Here is a 14,024-nt window from a genome sequence, read left to right as displayed (position 1 = left end):
GCTGTTTCACATGCTTGAGAACATTTCACGCCCTTATTAACTGGGGGTCCTGTCCACACCGTAGGCAGCAGTGCACATCCCACAAGGCATAGAAAATAACATGACAAATGATCATTATTATTATTATCATCATCATCATCATCATCATCATCATCATCCTTTACCTGCCCTTCACTCTAAGGTCCCAGGTTACAGCATTAAAACACTATACAGTGGTGTCTCAGGTTACATACGCTTCAGGTTACAGACTCCGCTAACCCAGAAATAGTGCTTCAGGTTAAGAACTTTGCTTCAGGATGAGAACAGAAATCGTGCTCTGGCCCCATTAGCTAAAGTGGTGCTTCAGGTTAAGAACAGTTTCAGGTTAAGAACGGACCTCCGGAACGAATTAAGTACTTAACCCAAGGTATCACTGTATTTAAAACTGATTAAAACAACTTTATTATTTCTTTGTTTAATTTGTATACCGCTTAGGGTGGTTCACAACATAAAAGCACAAAAATAAGCTGGGTCCTAAAAAATATCCTCCTCAAAGCCAGGGTAAAGAGGGGCACCTTCAGCCAGCTTGCTGTGCTTCAAACGTACATAGTTGTGTTGCTCTCACACACAAAAATGTGTCCGTGATGATGGCAAATGTATATGAATACACATCGTTGTGTATACACGGTGTTAGGTGCCCCTCCAGCCGTGCACATAGGATCCCTAACTAGCCTGCAAGAGATGTCTGCATTTACAGGTGTGAGTTTTTACCTGGTTTGGGCAAATTCAGTGTTTTGAGTATTATTGCATCATGGTTGTGTAATGTCCTGGTTCAGAGTGGAATGCAGTTGGCTTCGTGCACACAGCTATAGGCTTCGGGTTTCTTCCTTTTTGGAAGAAAGCACCTTCCCCCATCACCACCTCACCACAAAGAATTAGAAGGAACCTGATCAGTGGTCTCCAGTGTAACTCCAAAGTAGAGCTCATGCTGAGTATGCAGGCCCTTGTGGGTTCGATCTCTGCCGTCTTCAGGTCATAGATGGCAAAAGATCCCTGTCTGGAACTCTGGAGAGCTATTGGCAGCCCAAATGGGCGGTACTGATATCAAAAGGCCAATAATAATTTAATAATAATAATAATTTATTATTTATACTCCACCCATCTGGCTGGGTTTCCCCAGCTACTCTGGGCGGCTCCCAACAGAACATTAAAAACACAATAAAACATAAAACTTCCCTAAACAGGGTTGCCTTCAAATGTCTTCTAGAAGTCAGATAGTTGTTTATTTCCTTGACATCTGATGGGAGGGCTACCGAGAAGGTACTCTGCCTGGTTCCCTGTAGCCTCACTTCTCGCAGTGAGGGAACTGCCAGAAGGCCCTCGGAGCTGGCTCTCAGTGTCTGGGCTGGACTATGGGGGTGGAGACGTTCCTTTAGGTATACTGGGCCAAGGCCAATGGTCTTGAGTCAAGATAAGGTAGCTTCTGACATTCCCTGTTGGAAGTGAGAAGGTAAACCCTCACTGTATGTGTAGAAGCCCTTTATGTTCACGTTCAGCCTGGCTGTGAAACCCAAGATAATTGCTGCTGGTATAGAAAATATTGAGACATATGGAGCAATGGCCTGATTCAGTAAAAGGCAGCTTCCTGAGTTTTCTAAACAGCTGAGGGGTTCTTCTCAATCACGAGGGCTTTCATAAATCCATTTTGCAATGCAAAAACGTATCAGCTGTTTATTTGTGTATTTCTTAAATTTATATACCGCCCTTTAAGGATCTCAGCCAAAATGCCTTTGAAGAAGCCTCTCTCTCTCTCTCTCTCTCTCTCTCTCTCTCTCTCTCTCTCTCATTTCCTTCAAATTAACGTCACTCAGTTTTTTTTAAAGCACGGGCTCATTTTGTTTAAACCAGCTTGAAGAAAATTGCAAACCAAAGCAGCCAAAACCAACCTTGAGCTGGTTTTATTGAAACAGCTGGCCTGGTGTTGCCCAGTTTTCTTGACCCAGTGTCCAAAGCTGTCCATAGCAGTTTAATAGTTATTGCCCTTGAAAGGTTCACAATCTGGAAGGCAGCAGTACGGAAGACACCACAGATGCGGTCTCTCTGCCCACAGCCAGAGTAAATCACTTGCCTCCAGTTGTGGAAAATCTTTCAAATACGCCGCATGAATAGGCCTGAAATGCTCTCAGCAGCCAGGAACACCTTTTATTTTGGCAGCTCCCATATGCTTTTTGGACTGCGTTTTGCTGAAGTTCAGAATGGCAGTTAGGAAACCTGCACATGAGGGTTTTGTCGCGCATAGCATTTAAGCATGTGCCCTGGCACATGCGGCAGTATCCGAAATTTCTGCACCACATGCTCAAATTAGTCCTTCTGTGACATACACAAGATTTGAAAAGCAGCATTGGAACACAAGGGTAGGCAGAAATCGAGCTCTTGGGAAATGGAAGAAAGTGGCTATTGTTGAGTTACCAAAAAAAAAAGTTCTGGTTTTTATGTTTCTTGTAATTTCTTTTTTAATGTTGTGGTTTAAATGAATTTGGATTTGATATCCCACTTTATCACTACCCGAAGGAGTCTCAAAGCGGCTAACATTCTCCTTTCCCTTCCTCCCCCACAACAAACACTCTGTGAGGTGAGTGGGGCTAGGAGACTTCAGAGAAGTGTGACTAGCCCACAGCAGCTGCATGTGGAGGAGCGGAGACACGAACCCGGTTCCCCAGATTACGAGACTACCGCTCTTAACCACTACACCACACTGGCACAATGGGTGTGACCACCTAGGGACCTTAGGCTGAAGGGCAAGTAATAAAGCAAAGTAATAAGTATTCTCAGTCCTGCATTCTCTTCTTGCAGTAGCCAACCAGATTCCAACAGAATCTGAGGTTCCAAGCAGAAAGTATGTCCCAAGCTTGAAAATGTTGGATGCAAAAAAAACCCCCAAAACCCCTTCTTTCCATACCACAGTTTCTACCCCCAGCTACATGTCATATTTTGAAAACCTTCTTCTGCTTCTCCTTCTTCTCCTTCTTCTTCTTCTTCTTCTTCTTCTTCTTCTTCTTCTTCTTCTTCTTCGGCAGTCCCTCGTAGCCGAGTAAGATGGTCTTCCATAAACACGGTTTTAAAAGTGAGTTTGTAAGTGAATGTAGAGGCCAATTCTTGTTCCGCACGCCCTTCCACAGTGGGGTCTTAGGTTTCCAGGTGGGAGTTGAGCACAACGAGGGTTTTCCAAGTGTGCCTTCCTCTTAGCGCGTTTCTCCCTTTCGTCCTGAGTTCAAAAGTCTTCAAAGCCCATGACACCATTGGTGAAGGCTGGTCTCCAACTGGAGCACTCGCAGGCCAGTGTTTCCCAGTTGTCGGTGTTTATACTACATTTTTTAGATTTGCCTTGAGAGAGTCTTTGAACCTCTTTTGTTGACCACCAGCATTACGCTTTCCATTTTTAAGTTCGGAGTAGAGTAGTTGCTTTGGAAGACGATAATCGGGCATCTGCCCAACATGACCAGTCCAACAAAGTTGATGTTGAAGAATCATTGCTTCAACACTGGTGATCTTTGCTTCTTCCAGTACACTGGCATTAGTTCACCTGCCTTCCCAGGTGATGTGTAAAAATTTTCAGAGACACCATTGATGGAATCTTTCAAGGAGTTGGAAACTACCCAGTAACAGGAGCCAACTAATCTAGTTGCCATGAGGCTTCATGTCTGAATCGAGGACACTTAATTCTTAGGCTACGGTTGCTTTCTTTTTCCACCTTGGATCTGTGGCAGACAGAATTGTTTTGTCAGTAACTTGCACTTTCTCAAGCTGTCATAACTGTAGTGCCAGTCAGAATGAACTGCAGGAAATCTTCATTATTTTCTTAGAAACTCTTTAATCTAAACATCCTGTTGATAGCAATCTCTGATTCCTATGGTGTTTTCACAGCATCTGCCGTCATTGTGTATATCTGAATCCTCATGCCATATTTTATGGACATTGCATTTGATAACGTGACCCAACACCAAAAAGTGGGGGAGCATTGAAATTGCGCTCTGGCAAAATGAAAATAGATGGGAATAACTGGAATACAACAAGGTCTAAATTAAAAGCAATTTTCTGCTAGCTAATCTTTATCGATGGCACTGAGGCATGAACTGCTGTACAGACTGAAAATATGTCTGGCTATTCTTATTATTCTTATAGTGAATTATGTATCCACATGGCTGGGTTTGTAGAGCCATTTACATACTTTCAAGATTTACATAGCAATCTAAACCCAAGATCCGTCAGGATTTGGAATAGGCAGATCTAAATCGGTCCCAGGTAAGCCAGGGCTCAGTCAGTTTAGTTTAGTTTTCCTTGTTTCCTTGTTTTTAATCCTGTTTTTTATTCTGTGAACCACAACTGGCATCTTATGATGAAGGGTGGTATATAAATCTTAAGAAAGAAAGAAAGAAAGAAAGAAAGAAAGAAAGAAAGAAAGATAAAATAAGTCAGGACCACACTCCCACATCCTAGCTAAGATGAGGCTCAGCCAGGAGAACTTTAGCTGATGAAATTTATGCTACTCGATAAGTCCCCAAAAAGGTGCAGGATTGGGCAAGAAAAGACTTGCGCCTATTCCAAACCTCTTTTAGCTCAGTCACATGATCTGGCAACTTGGCATAACTTAACACCAGCAGAAAAGGGTGGTTTAAGTCAAACTCTCTTTTAAATGTTTGCATTCCCTCTGTTAGGGTTAGGCTAGCTCAGGCAGCAGTGGCAGTAACTGAACAGAGCTTATAATAGGGGTAACTTCCACCCAGTGGCATAGCATGGGTTGCCAGTGTCGGGGGCCATGCGTTTTCAATGGAGCCCAGCAACGGAAGCAAACAGCTGTACTGAGGCAGCACCGGGTGGTGAAATTTTGCTCCCCCTAACAATTTTGCACCCAGGGCAACCGCCCCTGTAACCGCCCACCCCACCCCCCATGCTATGCCACTGCTTCCACCAGCTTAACTGTCTGCCTCCTCTACTTAGGTTTGTTCTGCCCAGCTGTAGTCCTAGCCCTCTCTCACCTGGGAATAAGTCCTATTGAATTCAGTAGAACTTATTATATCTGAGTAACCATGGTTAAGATTAGAGCAGTCATGGCCAAACTTGGCCCTCCAGCTGATTTGGGACTACAACTCCCATCATCCCTAGCTAACAGGGCCAGCGGTCAGGGATGATGGGAATTGTAGTCCCAAAAGTGCTGGAGGGCCAAGTTTGGCCATCGCTGGATTAGAGCCTTTGATTCTGTTAGATGTTTCTTAGATTTATCACCTCTAATGGAGGGGCTGAGGAAAGTTTATTCTTTTATATAAAAAATTGTATTTGCGTTTTTACATACAATTCAAAAAGAAGAAGGAAAGGGGGCTGGGAGAGTAAAATGAAAAAGAAACCATGACAAACTAAGGACATACAAACAGAACATGTAAGGTCTTCCCTTCCTCTCCTTCTCTGGTATCTTTTGTTTTCCACCTCTCCCCACATACGCTAAGTTACCAAATTCTACTCTTCTTACTCTTTGTCTCCTCCTTCCTCTTACCATGCTGGACATTAGTCAAGTCCTGTTAATCTGTTCACTTGTTTATACAGTGGTACCTCAGGTTAAGTACTTAATTCGTTCCGAGGTCCGTTCTTAAACTGAAACTGTTCTTAACCTGAAGCACCACTTTAGCTAATGGGGCCTCCTGCGGCTGCCACTGCACGATTTCTGTTCTCATCCTGAAGCAAAGTTCTCAATCCAAGGTACTATTTCTGGGTTAGTGGAGTCTGTAATCTGAAGCGTATGTAGCCCGAGGCACCACTGTACTGATTTATAAAACACTCTACAAACATTTTCCAGTTTCCTCAGGACTCTGGTGGAAAAGGAAACCTCCGCTCCCCAACACCCTGCTGTTTTATTTTATCATTTCATTCATTTTAATTTTTAATTGCGATAGCAAACAACCCATCATATATGGTTGAGCCCAACATGCCAAAGGGGAAGCATAGAAATATCCTGTCCTAAGCAGGTTTGCTTGATGCAAATCCTATTAATTTCCCCCTTGTTGTGCTTTGGCATGCAGCCTTGAGATCCAGCACAGCATGAAAGAACCACAGGCTTCTTCTTGTGGATTTCCCTTGCTGAGAGCATAATTTTGCATGCGGACTGGACCCTTATCCATGTGCAAAGCACTCAGCAAAATCTCCATCTGCAGTGAAGGGTGGCGGGTAAAGACAGGCAATCTTGTCTGTCCTACAATGCAGAGTTGCACCCACACCTGCCCTTCCAGGCTGCTGGCCCTGTGCAATGTGTGTTTGCCTCCTGGTTGGGGCCTTTGCTGAAAAGCGCTCTACGTATTTCATCTTCTTTATCTGAGAAATTGTGAGCATCACGATGCTATAGAATTCCTAGTATGCACGATGCTTTCTGATCTTCCCTAGAGTTCTTGTATAGGTCACTGTTGTGTTTGTTCATTAAACAGAAACTGAGGCTAAGGCAGTCCAATGAGGCATAAAGGTAAAGGTAAAGGAACCCCTGACCATTAGGTCCAGTTGTGGCCAACTCTGGGGTTGCGGTGCTCATCTCGCTTTATTGGCCGAGGGAGCCGGCGTACAGCTTCCGGGTCATGTGGCCAGCATGACTAAGCTGCTTCTGGCGAACCAGAGCAGCACACAGAAACGCCGTTTACCTTCCTGCCGAAGCGGTACCTATTTATCTACTTGCACTTTGACGTGCTTTCGAACTGCTAGGTGGGCAGGAGCAGGGACTGAGCAACGGGAGCTCACCCCGTCGCGGGGATTCGAACCACGACCTTCTGATCGGCAAGTCCTAGGCTCTGTGGTTTAACCCACAGTGCCACCCGTGTCCCTCAATGAGTCATAGAATCATAGAATTGTAGAGTTGGAAGGGACCACGAGGACCTCTGCAATTGCAATACAGTGGTTACATACTTAATTCGTTCTGGAGGTGCGTTCTTAACCTGGAACTGTTCTTAACCTGAAGCACCACTTTAGCTAATGGGGCCTCCCTCTGCTGCCGCGCTGCCGCACGATTTCTGTTCTCATCCTGAAGCAAAGTTCTTAACCCAAGGTACTGTTTTTGGGTTAGCAGAGTCTGTAACCTGAACCGTATGTAACCCGAGGTACCACCGTACAATGCAAGTGTGGCGCTCAAAACGGAAGTGTGGCGCTCAAATTGGAGCATATTCGGCTTCTAAAAAAAGTTCGCAAACCGGAACTCTTACTTCCAGGTTTGCAGTGTTTGGGTTCCAAGTTGTTTGAGTACCAAGGCATTTGAGAACCAAGGTACCACAGTACAGGCATCTTTTGCCCAACGTTGGGCTTGAACCCACAAGCCTGAGATTGAGAATCTCGTGCTCTACCAACAGAGCCATCCCAGGGTGCCAAATTTCCATTTCCCATCTGACACTTAGATCGATCTCTGTCTTTTCTTCTGATATATTTACTTGGTTTGTGTGGGGGGTTTGTTTGTTTTTTCGCCTATCCTATCTCTGTTTTGTTTTTCAGCTGACTTTTTACTATGGAACTACAGACCTCTGGTGTCCCCTGCAATACTATGAAGAGATGAAAAGGGATTTCCCGGATGGAGACATCCGATTGTGCGAGAAAGGATTCCGACATGCTTTCGTCATTGGTTCCAGTGAGGAGATGGCTGAAATGGTTGCAGACTGGGTGCGAGATGATCTGGCTAGGCTGTAAACAGGGGAGTGAAGCAAGTAGCAACATGGCAGGAAGTATTTTAACTGTTTTATGGGTGTGTGAATATACTTGAAAATGTTTGTTCCTCATTACGTTTCTACGTTGCAGCTGGTTTCCTCTAAAGGATGTGCCACAAAGGAACTTTGTGGCCCGAAAGATAGTCCCATTGACCCTCTGAATCCCAAAGGAGTGGTTCTAAGTGCCTCGAATGGATTTTGTCAAATGCAAAACAATGCCGTAAACAAGAGTATGCTACCGGCCTTGGCTTCTGAACACTAAACTAGCATGAGATAAATCACTGCTACCAGTTGGGAGCAATCCCCTAGGTGAAAGGAGTGGTTGAGGTTGAGTTTCAGACATGCATATGCAATTATGTGTTGTTGGTTTTCCCCAACCCCAAGAAAGTCAAGGCAGGTCAAGCATCACAAACAGAGCTTTCATATCCCCTCCAATGCAATACTGTGTTCAGGGGCAAATCACTGAGGGTGAGATGTTAATGAGTGTAGCTTCATGTGTGAATCTGCCCTAAGATCAGAATGTTAAAATACTTCAGTATGGTGTAGCAAAACCCTGATACAGCTAATCATTTGCTGGTCACAGCACCAAGCACTAAATTCCTTTTTATCTCACGTTTTAAAAAATTGTTCTCAAAGAATGCCAGGGAGATTATTTTTGGTGCAAATACTTCCTTGAAAAGTTTTTTGTATAAAATTTTAAAAGAGGCAAGGAGAGAAAAAAATAATACATGAATATCTGAAACAGTTCTGAGTACATATAAGCCACAAATTACTGGGTTGTTGTTGTTTTTTCAGTCTCCTAATTCCATTCCAAACAATTCCACTTTTTAAAATAATCACTTTTCAGGAGACCCAAGAAAGAAAATTAACTGGGTGAGAGAATAAGCCTTCTAAACTGCCCTCAATTCTTAAGGGCCTCTTTTCTTTCAGCATGTGAGAAAAGAAACCTGTTTCTGGACCATAATACTTGGGATTGCAGTAGCAGACTCATATGATGGATTGAATGCTCCTCTATACAAAAATATGGCCTTGCAAATAAAAACCTAGCCATCAGGGTTTTTTAAACCTAGTTTATTGTTTCTCCCCTTACCTGCTAGTATTCCAAATGCAGGGTGGGAATTGTTAACAAATAATAATAATAATAATAATAATAATAATAATAATAATAATAATAATATAAAGGAGGTCTGCTGTCAGTTTCATTAACAGGTTCCTACTTGTCTGGGGCAAGCAAACTGAAAAATTAAGAATGCTGAGTAGCTTTCTTCTCAAACCAGACTGTGGTTTTCTATACCTTCCAGAACACTTCTTCCCAGTCTCAAAAAGTGGCATTGACCAGTTGGAACCTGACATTGTATATCAGTGCTCATTCATTTGGGGAAGAATAACAGAATCAGTGCTTTTTTTCTGGAGGGACGCAGGGGTACGCATATCCCTAAACATTTTGTGAATCTTTGTACTTTTGTCTATTTCCTGTATTTATTTTTCCCGATTTGAACTATAAAATGGTGATTTTCTTGAGTCAAAATGAGAGTACCCCTAAGCTTCTTCTTTTTTTTTAAGAAAAAAGCACTGCATAGAATAATAGAGTCATAGATTTGTAGAGCTGGAAGGGACCCAAGGGTCATCTAGTTCAAACCCCTGCAATGCAGCCATAGGATCCATGACAGATGACCATCCAACCTCTGCTTAAAAACTTCCAAGGAAGGAGAGTCCACCACCTCCCAAGGGAGACCATTCCACTGTCAAAAGAGCTCTTACTGTTAGAAAGTTTTTTCTGAAGTTTAGTTGGAATCTCCACTTTTTGTATCTTAAAGCCATTGGTTTGAGTCCTCCCCTCTGGAGCAGGAGAAAACAAGCTTGTTCCCTCTTCCATGTGACAGCCCTGGAGATAGTTGAAAATGGCTATAATATCTCCTCTCAGTCTCCTCTTTTCCAAGCTAAACATGCGCAGCTCCTTCAACCCTTCCTCATAAGGCTTGACATCTGGACCCTTGGGCATCTTAGTTGCCCTCCTCTATACTCATTCCAGTAGTCAGTGGTTTATCTCTGGAATTCATTGTGACTCTAAAAATAGACCCTAAAAATGTAGTTCCCCAAGTATAACAATACACACACACACACACCAAACACCTTAAAACCTTGTATTAGTATTTGCAATAGCCAAGATGCTCTAGTTAAAAATCTGAGAATGGAAATAATTTTGGACATCATAAATAGGAATTTTGAGAAAAATCATTGTTGCTTAAGACCGAATATTTTGAAATGGTTGCCAGCAGCGGCACTCAAAATGGCGGGCAGTGACATCACGAGCCCAAACTCCTGTGTGGAAGAAAGGAGAAATCTCTGTAGGCACACACAGCGATTCGACCCATGACCATTCATCTTATGCCCCATTTCCAGCTATTGTTGTGCCACTTCACAACGGTGTGAGAGGGCCCAGTGATGCGGCACTAGTCAAGTGTCAACAATACTGAACTAAATGGTCTGATTTCATGTGCAAGCGTCAGGAAGTGGATTAAGGGGGTTCATTGTCCCTTCGTACCGGTGCTGATATATTTATGATGATAACTTGCACCCGTTCTTCACGGGGACATAATGTTGGACCAGGTGATATGCTTGAAGTCTTAAATGTTCTGATTCATCTCTGTAAATATTGTTGCTTGTGCAGATAAGAAGGCTGTTGGTCTAGTTCAGGAGTAGGCAACCTAAGGCCCGGGGGCCGGATGCTGCCCAATCGCCTTCTCTATCTGGCCCGCGGACGGTCTGGGAATCAGCGTGTTTTTACATGAGTAGAATGTGTCCTTTTATTTAAAATGCATCTCTGGGTTATTTATGGGACATAGGAATCCATTCATATTTTTTTTCAAAATATAGTCCGGCCCCCCACAATGTCTGAGGGACAGTGGACCGGCCCACGACCGAAAAAGATTGCTGACCCCTGGTCTATTTCAGCAAAAATCTGTTGTTCGAAAAGAAAACCTACTGACTAATATTTTGTTTTAATTTGAAGGAGGGTTTTTTGGAATTTAAGCGTGTTGTTCTTCAGTGTAGGAATTGACATTTACACAGCTGCGTGCATTCCTACAATATTTCTGTGTGTCAGATGTAGTCGGCAGAGAAATATTTGTGTGTTCATAGTAACAGAGTTGCCTACCTACAGAAGAGGGAAATCCAGCCCTTTAAATGTTTCAACAATTAGTTTAAAACATCCTGCCTACGTAGATTATGATTCCGGTATATTAAAGCAAGGGAAATCTTGTCCTTTTGCAACATTGGCCAAGAAAGCCTTATTCAAGTATGTGGTGGTTCTGCATTTTTGCTACAATCCCATCATCTCAGTGAGCTTAACTTGGAATAATTGCAGGATTTTAGCTATAAGCCTCTACATCTAGATTTCCAACAAATTTAATCATAGGAGTACTTCTGTTTTCTTGACATGAAGCACAGTATAATGGCGTGCTTACTGCGGGTAGGCTTATTGAGATGATTCAAGTTACACGCATTGGATTGTTCATAGATTTAAGCCTGTTTTGCAAATTATACGCAAGAAATGCTAAATCTTTGGTGCACTTTTCACCCCTTGGGGCTGTCATTCATCAACAATCCACCCTGTGTCCTATTCAGTGGTTTTTTTCTGGGGGGACGCAGGGGGACACATACTCCTAAACCAGGGGTCAGCAAACTTTTTCAGCAGGGGGCCGGTCTACTGTCCCTCAGACCTTGTGGGGGGGCTGGACTATATTTTGGGGGGAGGAATGAACAAATTCCTATGCCCCACAAATAACCCAGAGATGCATTTTAAATAAAAGGACACATTCTACTCATGTAAAAACACGCTGATTCCCGGACCGTCCGCAGGCCGGATTGAGAAGGCGATTGGGCTGGATCCGGCCCCCGGGCCTTAGTTTGCCTACCCATGCCCTAAACATTTTGTGAAGCTTTGTACTTTTGTCCAATTACTGTTTTTATTTTTCCTGATTTGAACTATAAAATGGTGATTTTCTTGAGTCAAAATGAGAGTACCCCAAACATTTTTTTAGAAAAATAAGCACCGGTCCAATTTATTAGTTTATTTTGAAGACAATTTTCGTTATTATGGAAATTGTTTAATAGTGGTTTTGAAAGAACACGTAGTGTGCGGTGGGGGCTTTAGACATTAACTCTCCTAGCCCACTCACTTTCCTGCAAATTCTGAGATTTCGGAGAAACCGGTGAGATATCGCCTCTAAGTGACCAAGAAGCCATGTGATATGATGATGGAAGCTGGTATGGAAAGGGACCAGACCAATTCATGGAGGAATTTCTAAATCTCTACATCCAGAGGGAGTTTCCCAAGCGTGGTTTAGATCACAGCTCCATCTGCATCCCTAATACAGAATATATGGAGCAAAAGGTAAAGGGATGCCGTGGCGCTGTGGTCTAAACCACTGAGCCTCCTGGGCTTGCCGATCAGAAGGTCGACGGTTCGAATCCCTGTGACGGAGTGAGCTCCTGTTGCTCTGTCCCAGCTCCTGGCAACCTAGCAGTTCGAAAGCATGTCAGTGCAAGTAAATAGGTACTGCTGTAGCAGGAAGGTAAACAGTGTTTCTGTGCACTCTGGTTTCTGTCACAGTGTTCAGTTGCGCCAGAAGCGGTTTAGTCATACTAGCCACATGACCTGGAAGGCTGTCTGTGGACAAACGCCAGCTCCCTCGGCCTGAAAGTGAGATGAGCACCGCAACCCCAGTCACCTTTGACTGGAATTAAACGTCCAGGGGTCCCTAACCTTTACCTTTACCTATATGGAGCAAATAGCACATGTGTAAGTGTGTACATGTGTATTTGCTTTAAGGAAATAATAATAATATAATTAATAATAATAATAATAATAATAATAATAATAATAATAATAAATGGTTGGTGGTCGGTAATAGCCTTATAATAAGGCATGATAAATATCTAAGTTTGTCTGTTGGTTTCATGATTCGAGGAATGGGTTTCTCCATGTTGTATTTTGTACCAAAGTGCTTGCAAATACTCTTTCATGTTACTGTGAAGATGTAATAAATATTAACAGTTAAAATCAATAACTAATAAAAATGTTGCATAATTATAGACTGGCGGAGGTTCCTGGATTTTTGTGCTTTTGTTTTTTTTTCATTCTGACTGGTGCATTCTAAAAAAGCCATCTGCAAAGTTTTTCAGAATTGAAATGGTCACAGTCTGAGTAATAACACCCTGAACATGCCTAATCTCAAAAAATAAATAGGCTCAGGCCAAGCCTGACTTGGGTGGGATGAAGGAAATCCCCATTAGACAACTTAATCTTAGGTAGGAAACTAAAAATAATTTGCTGGATCATTGAATTGTTGAGTTGGAAGAGACCCTGAGGATCATCTGTCCCACACAGGGATTGAACCTGCAACCTTAGCATCATCAGCACCATGCTCTAACCAACTGAGCTATCTTAGCATCTTCTGAAGTTCATTTGAAAAGTGCCCTTTGTTCATGCCATATCCTCTTCTGGTAAATGGTCTCCTGGGCTTTTATATTGGTTCAGAAACCTGTTTCAGCACAGGAGACAGTAGGATAAAAGTAGTTTGTGAATACACCTTGACCATCAATCAAAGCACCTTCAGTGGTTTTAAAACCAGCATTGCTCAATCCACTTTCCTTCCGGTATGTCAGTGATGAGGAAGCTGTGGTCCTCCAGATGCTTTTTTGGACTACAAATCCCATCAGCCTCAGACAACATGGCCAATGGACAGGGATTATGGGAGTCGTAGTCCAGCAATACCTGGAAGGTACTGGAGAAGTGGAGCAAACATAAAGTGCCACCACTTATTTCACAGAAGGGAGGACTATATAATCCTATCATATACCGTCCATTCCATAGATTAGCTCTCTTGTTAGAATGGATCTTATTCTTCGTCCTTCCCTCCAAGCACACTTAGGGAACAGTATATTCAGACTTTACACCTGCTCTAGTTTCATGTCTAAACTCCTGGATGTTCCATCATGACCAGTGCTATTTTTCTAGAAAAAGAGCTGCTTTGTTCTCTTATAATGGCAATGGCTCCCACCTGAGAGGTGCCAGAACTGAGTTCTGGCAAATTCTGGCTGGGGAAAAAAGCCCTGAGCATGACAGATACAAGTACAAAGAATTCACAGCTAAACTGAGTGATACTTTGGGGGTCCTTTATGTGTAAAATGATTTGAAGGGGGAAAATAGTGACCTATCTCACAAAGTTGTTGGAAGGATAAGCCCAACCAGCACCACACACACATGAAAAGTGCAGTAAACATGGATAAATATTAAGAGGATTCTATTGGGAAAAC

The 14,024-nt window shown here is 42.9% G+C and overlaps 1 protein-coding gene across 2 annotated transcripts in view; it reads left to right on the top strand.

Annotated features, from left to right (window-relative positions):
* LDAH (lipid droplet associated hydrolase) overlaps nucleotides 1-12,800 on the top strand; it is a 105,553-nt gene extending 92,753 nt beyond the window's left edge. The window contains exon 7 of one of the 2 annotated variants that reach the window (XM_083607370.1): nucleotides 7,495-12,800. In XM_083607370.1, coding sequence (XP_083463496.1) covers nucleotides 7,495-7,686 — 192 coding nt within the window. In that variant the 3' untranslated portion in view covers nucleotides 7,687-12,800. The remainder of the gene's footprint in view (nucleotides 1-7,494) is intronic. The other variant, XM_083607371.1, reaches the window with a different exon arrangement.
* Nucleotides 12,801-14,024: the final 1,224 nt, after the last annotated feature.

Source organism: Podarcis filfolensis (assembly GCF_964270895.1).
Source record: "Podarcis filfolensis genome assembly, chromosome: 3".
Taxonomy (NCBI): domain Eukaryota; kingdom Metazoa; phylum Chordata; class Lepidosauria; order Squamata; family Lacertidae; genus Podarcis; species Podarcis filfolensis.
Note: the sequence above shows the minus strand (reverse complement) of the source record. Positions and strands in the feature narration are given on the sequence as shown.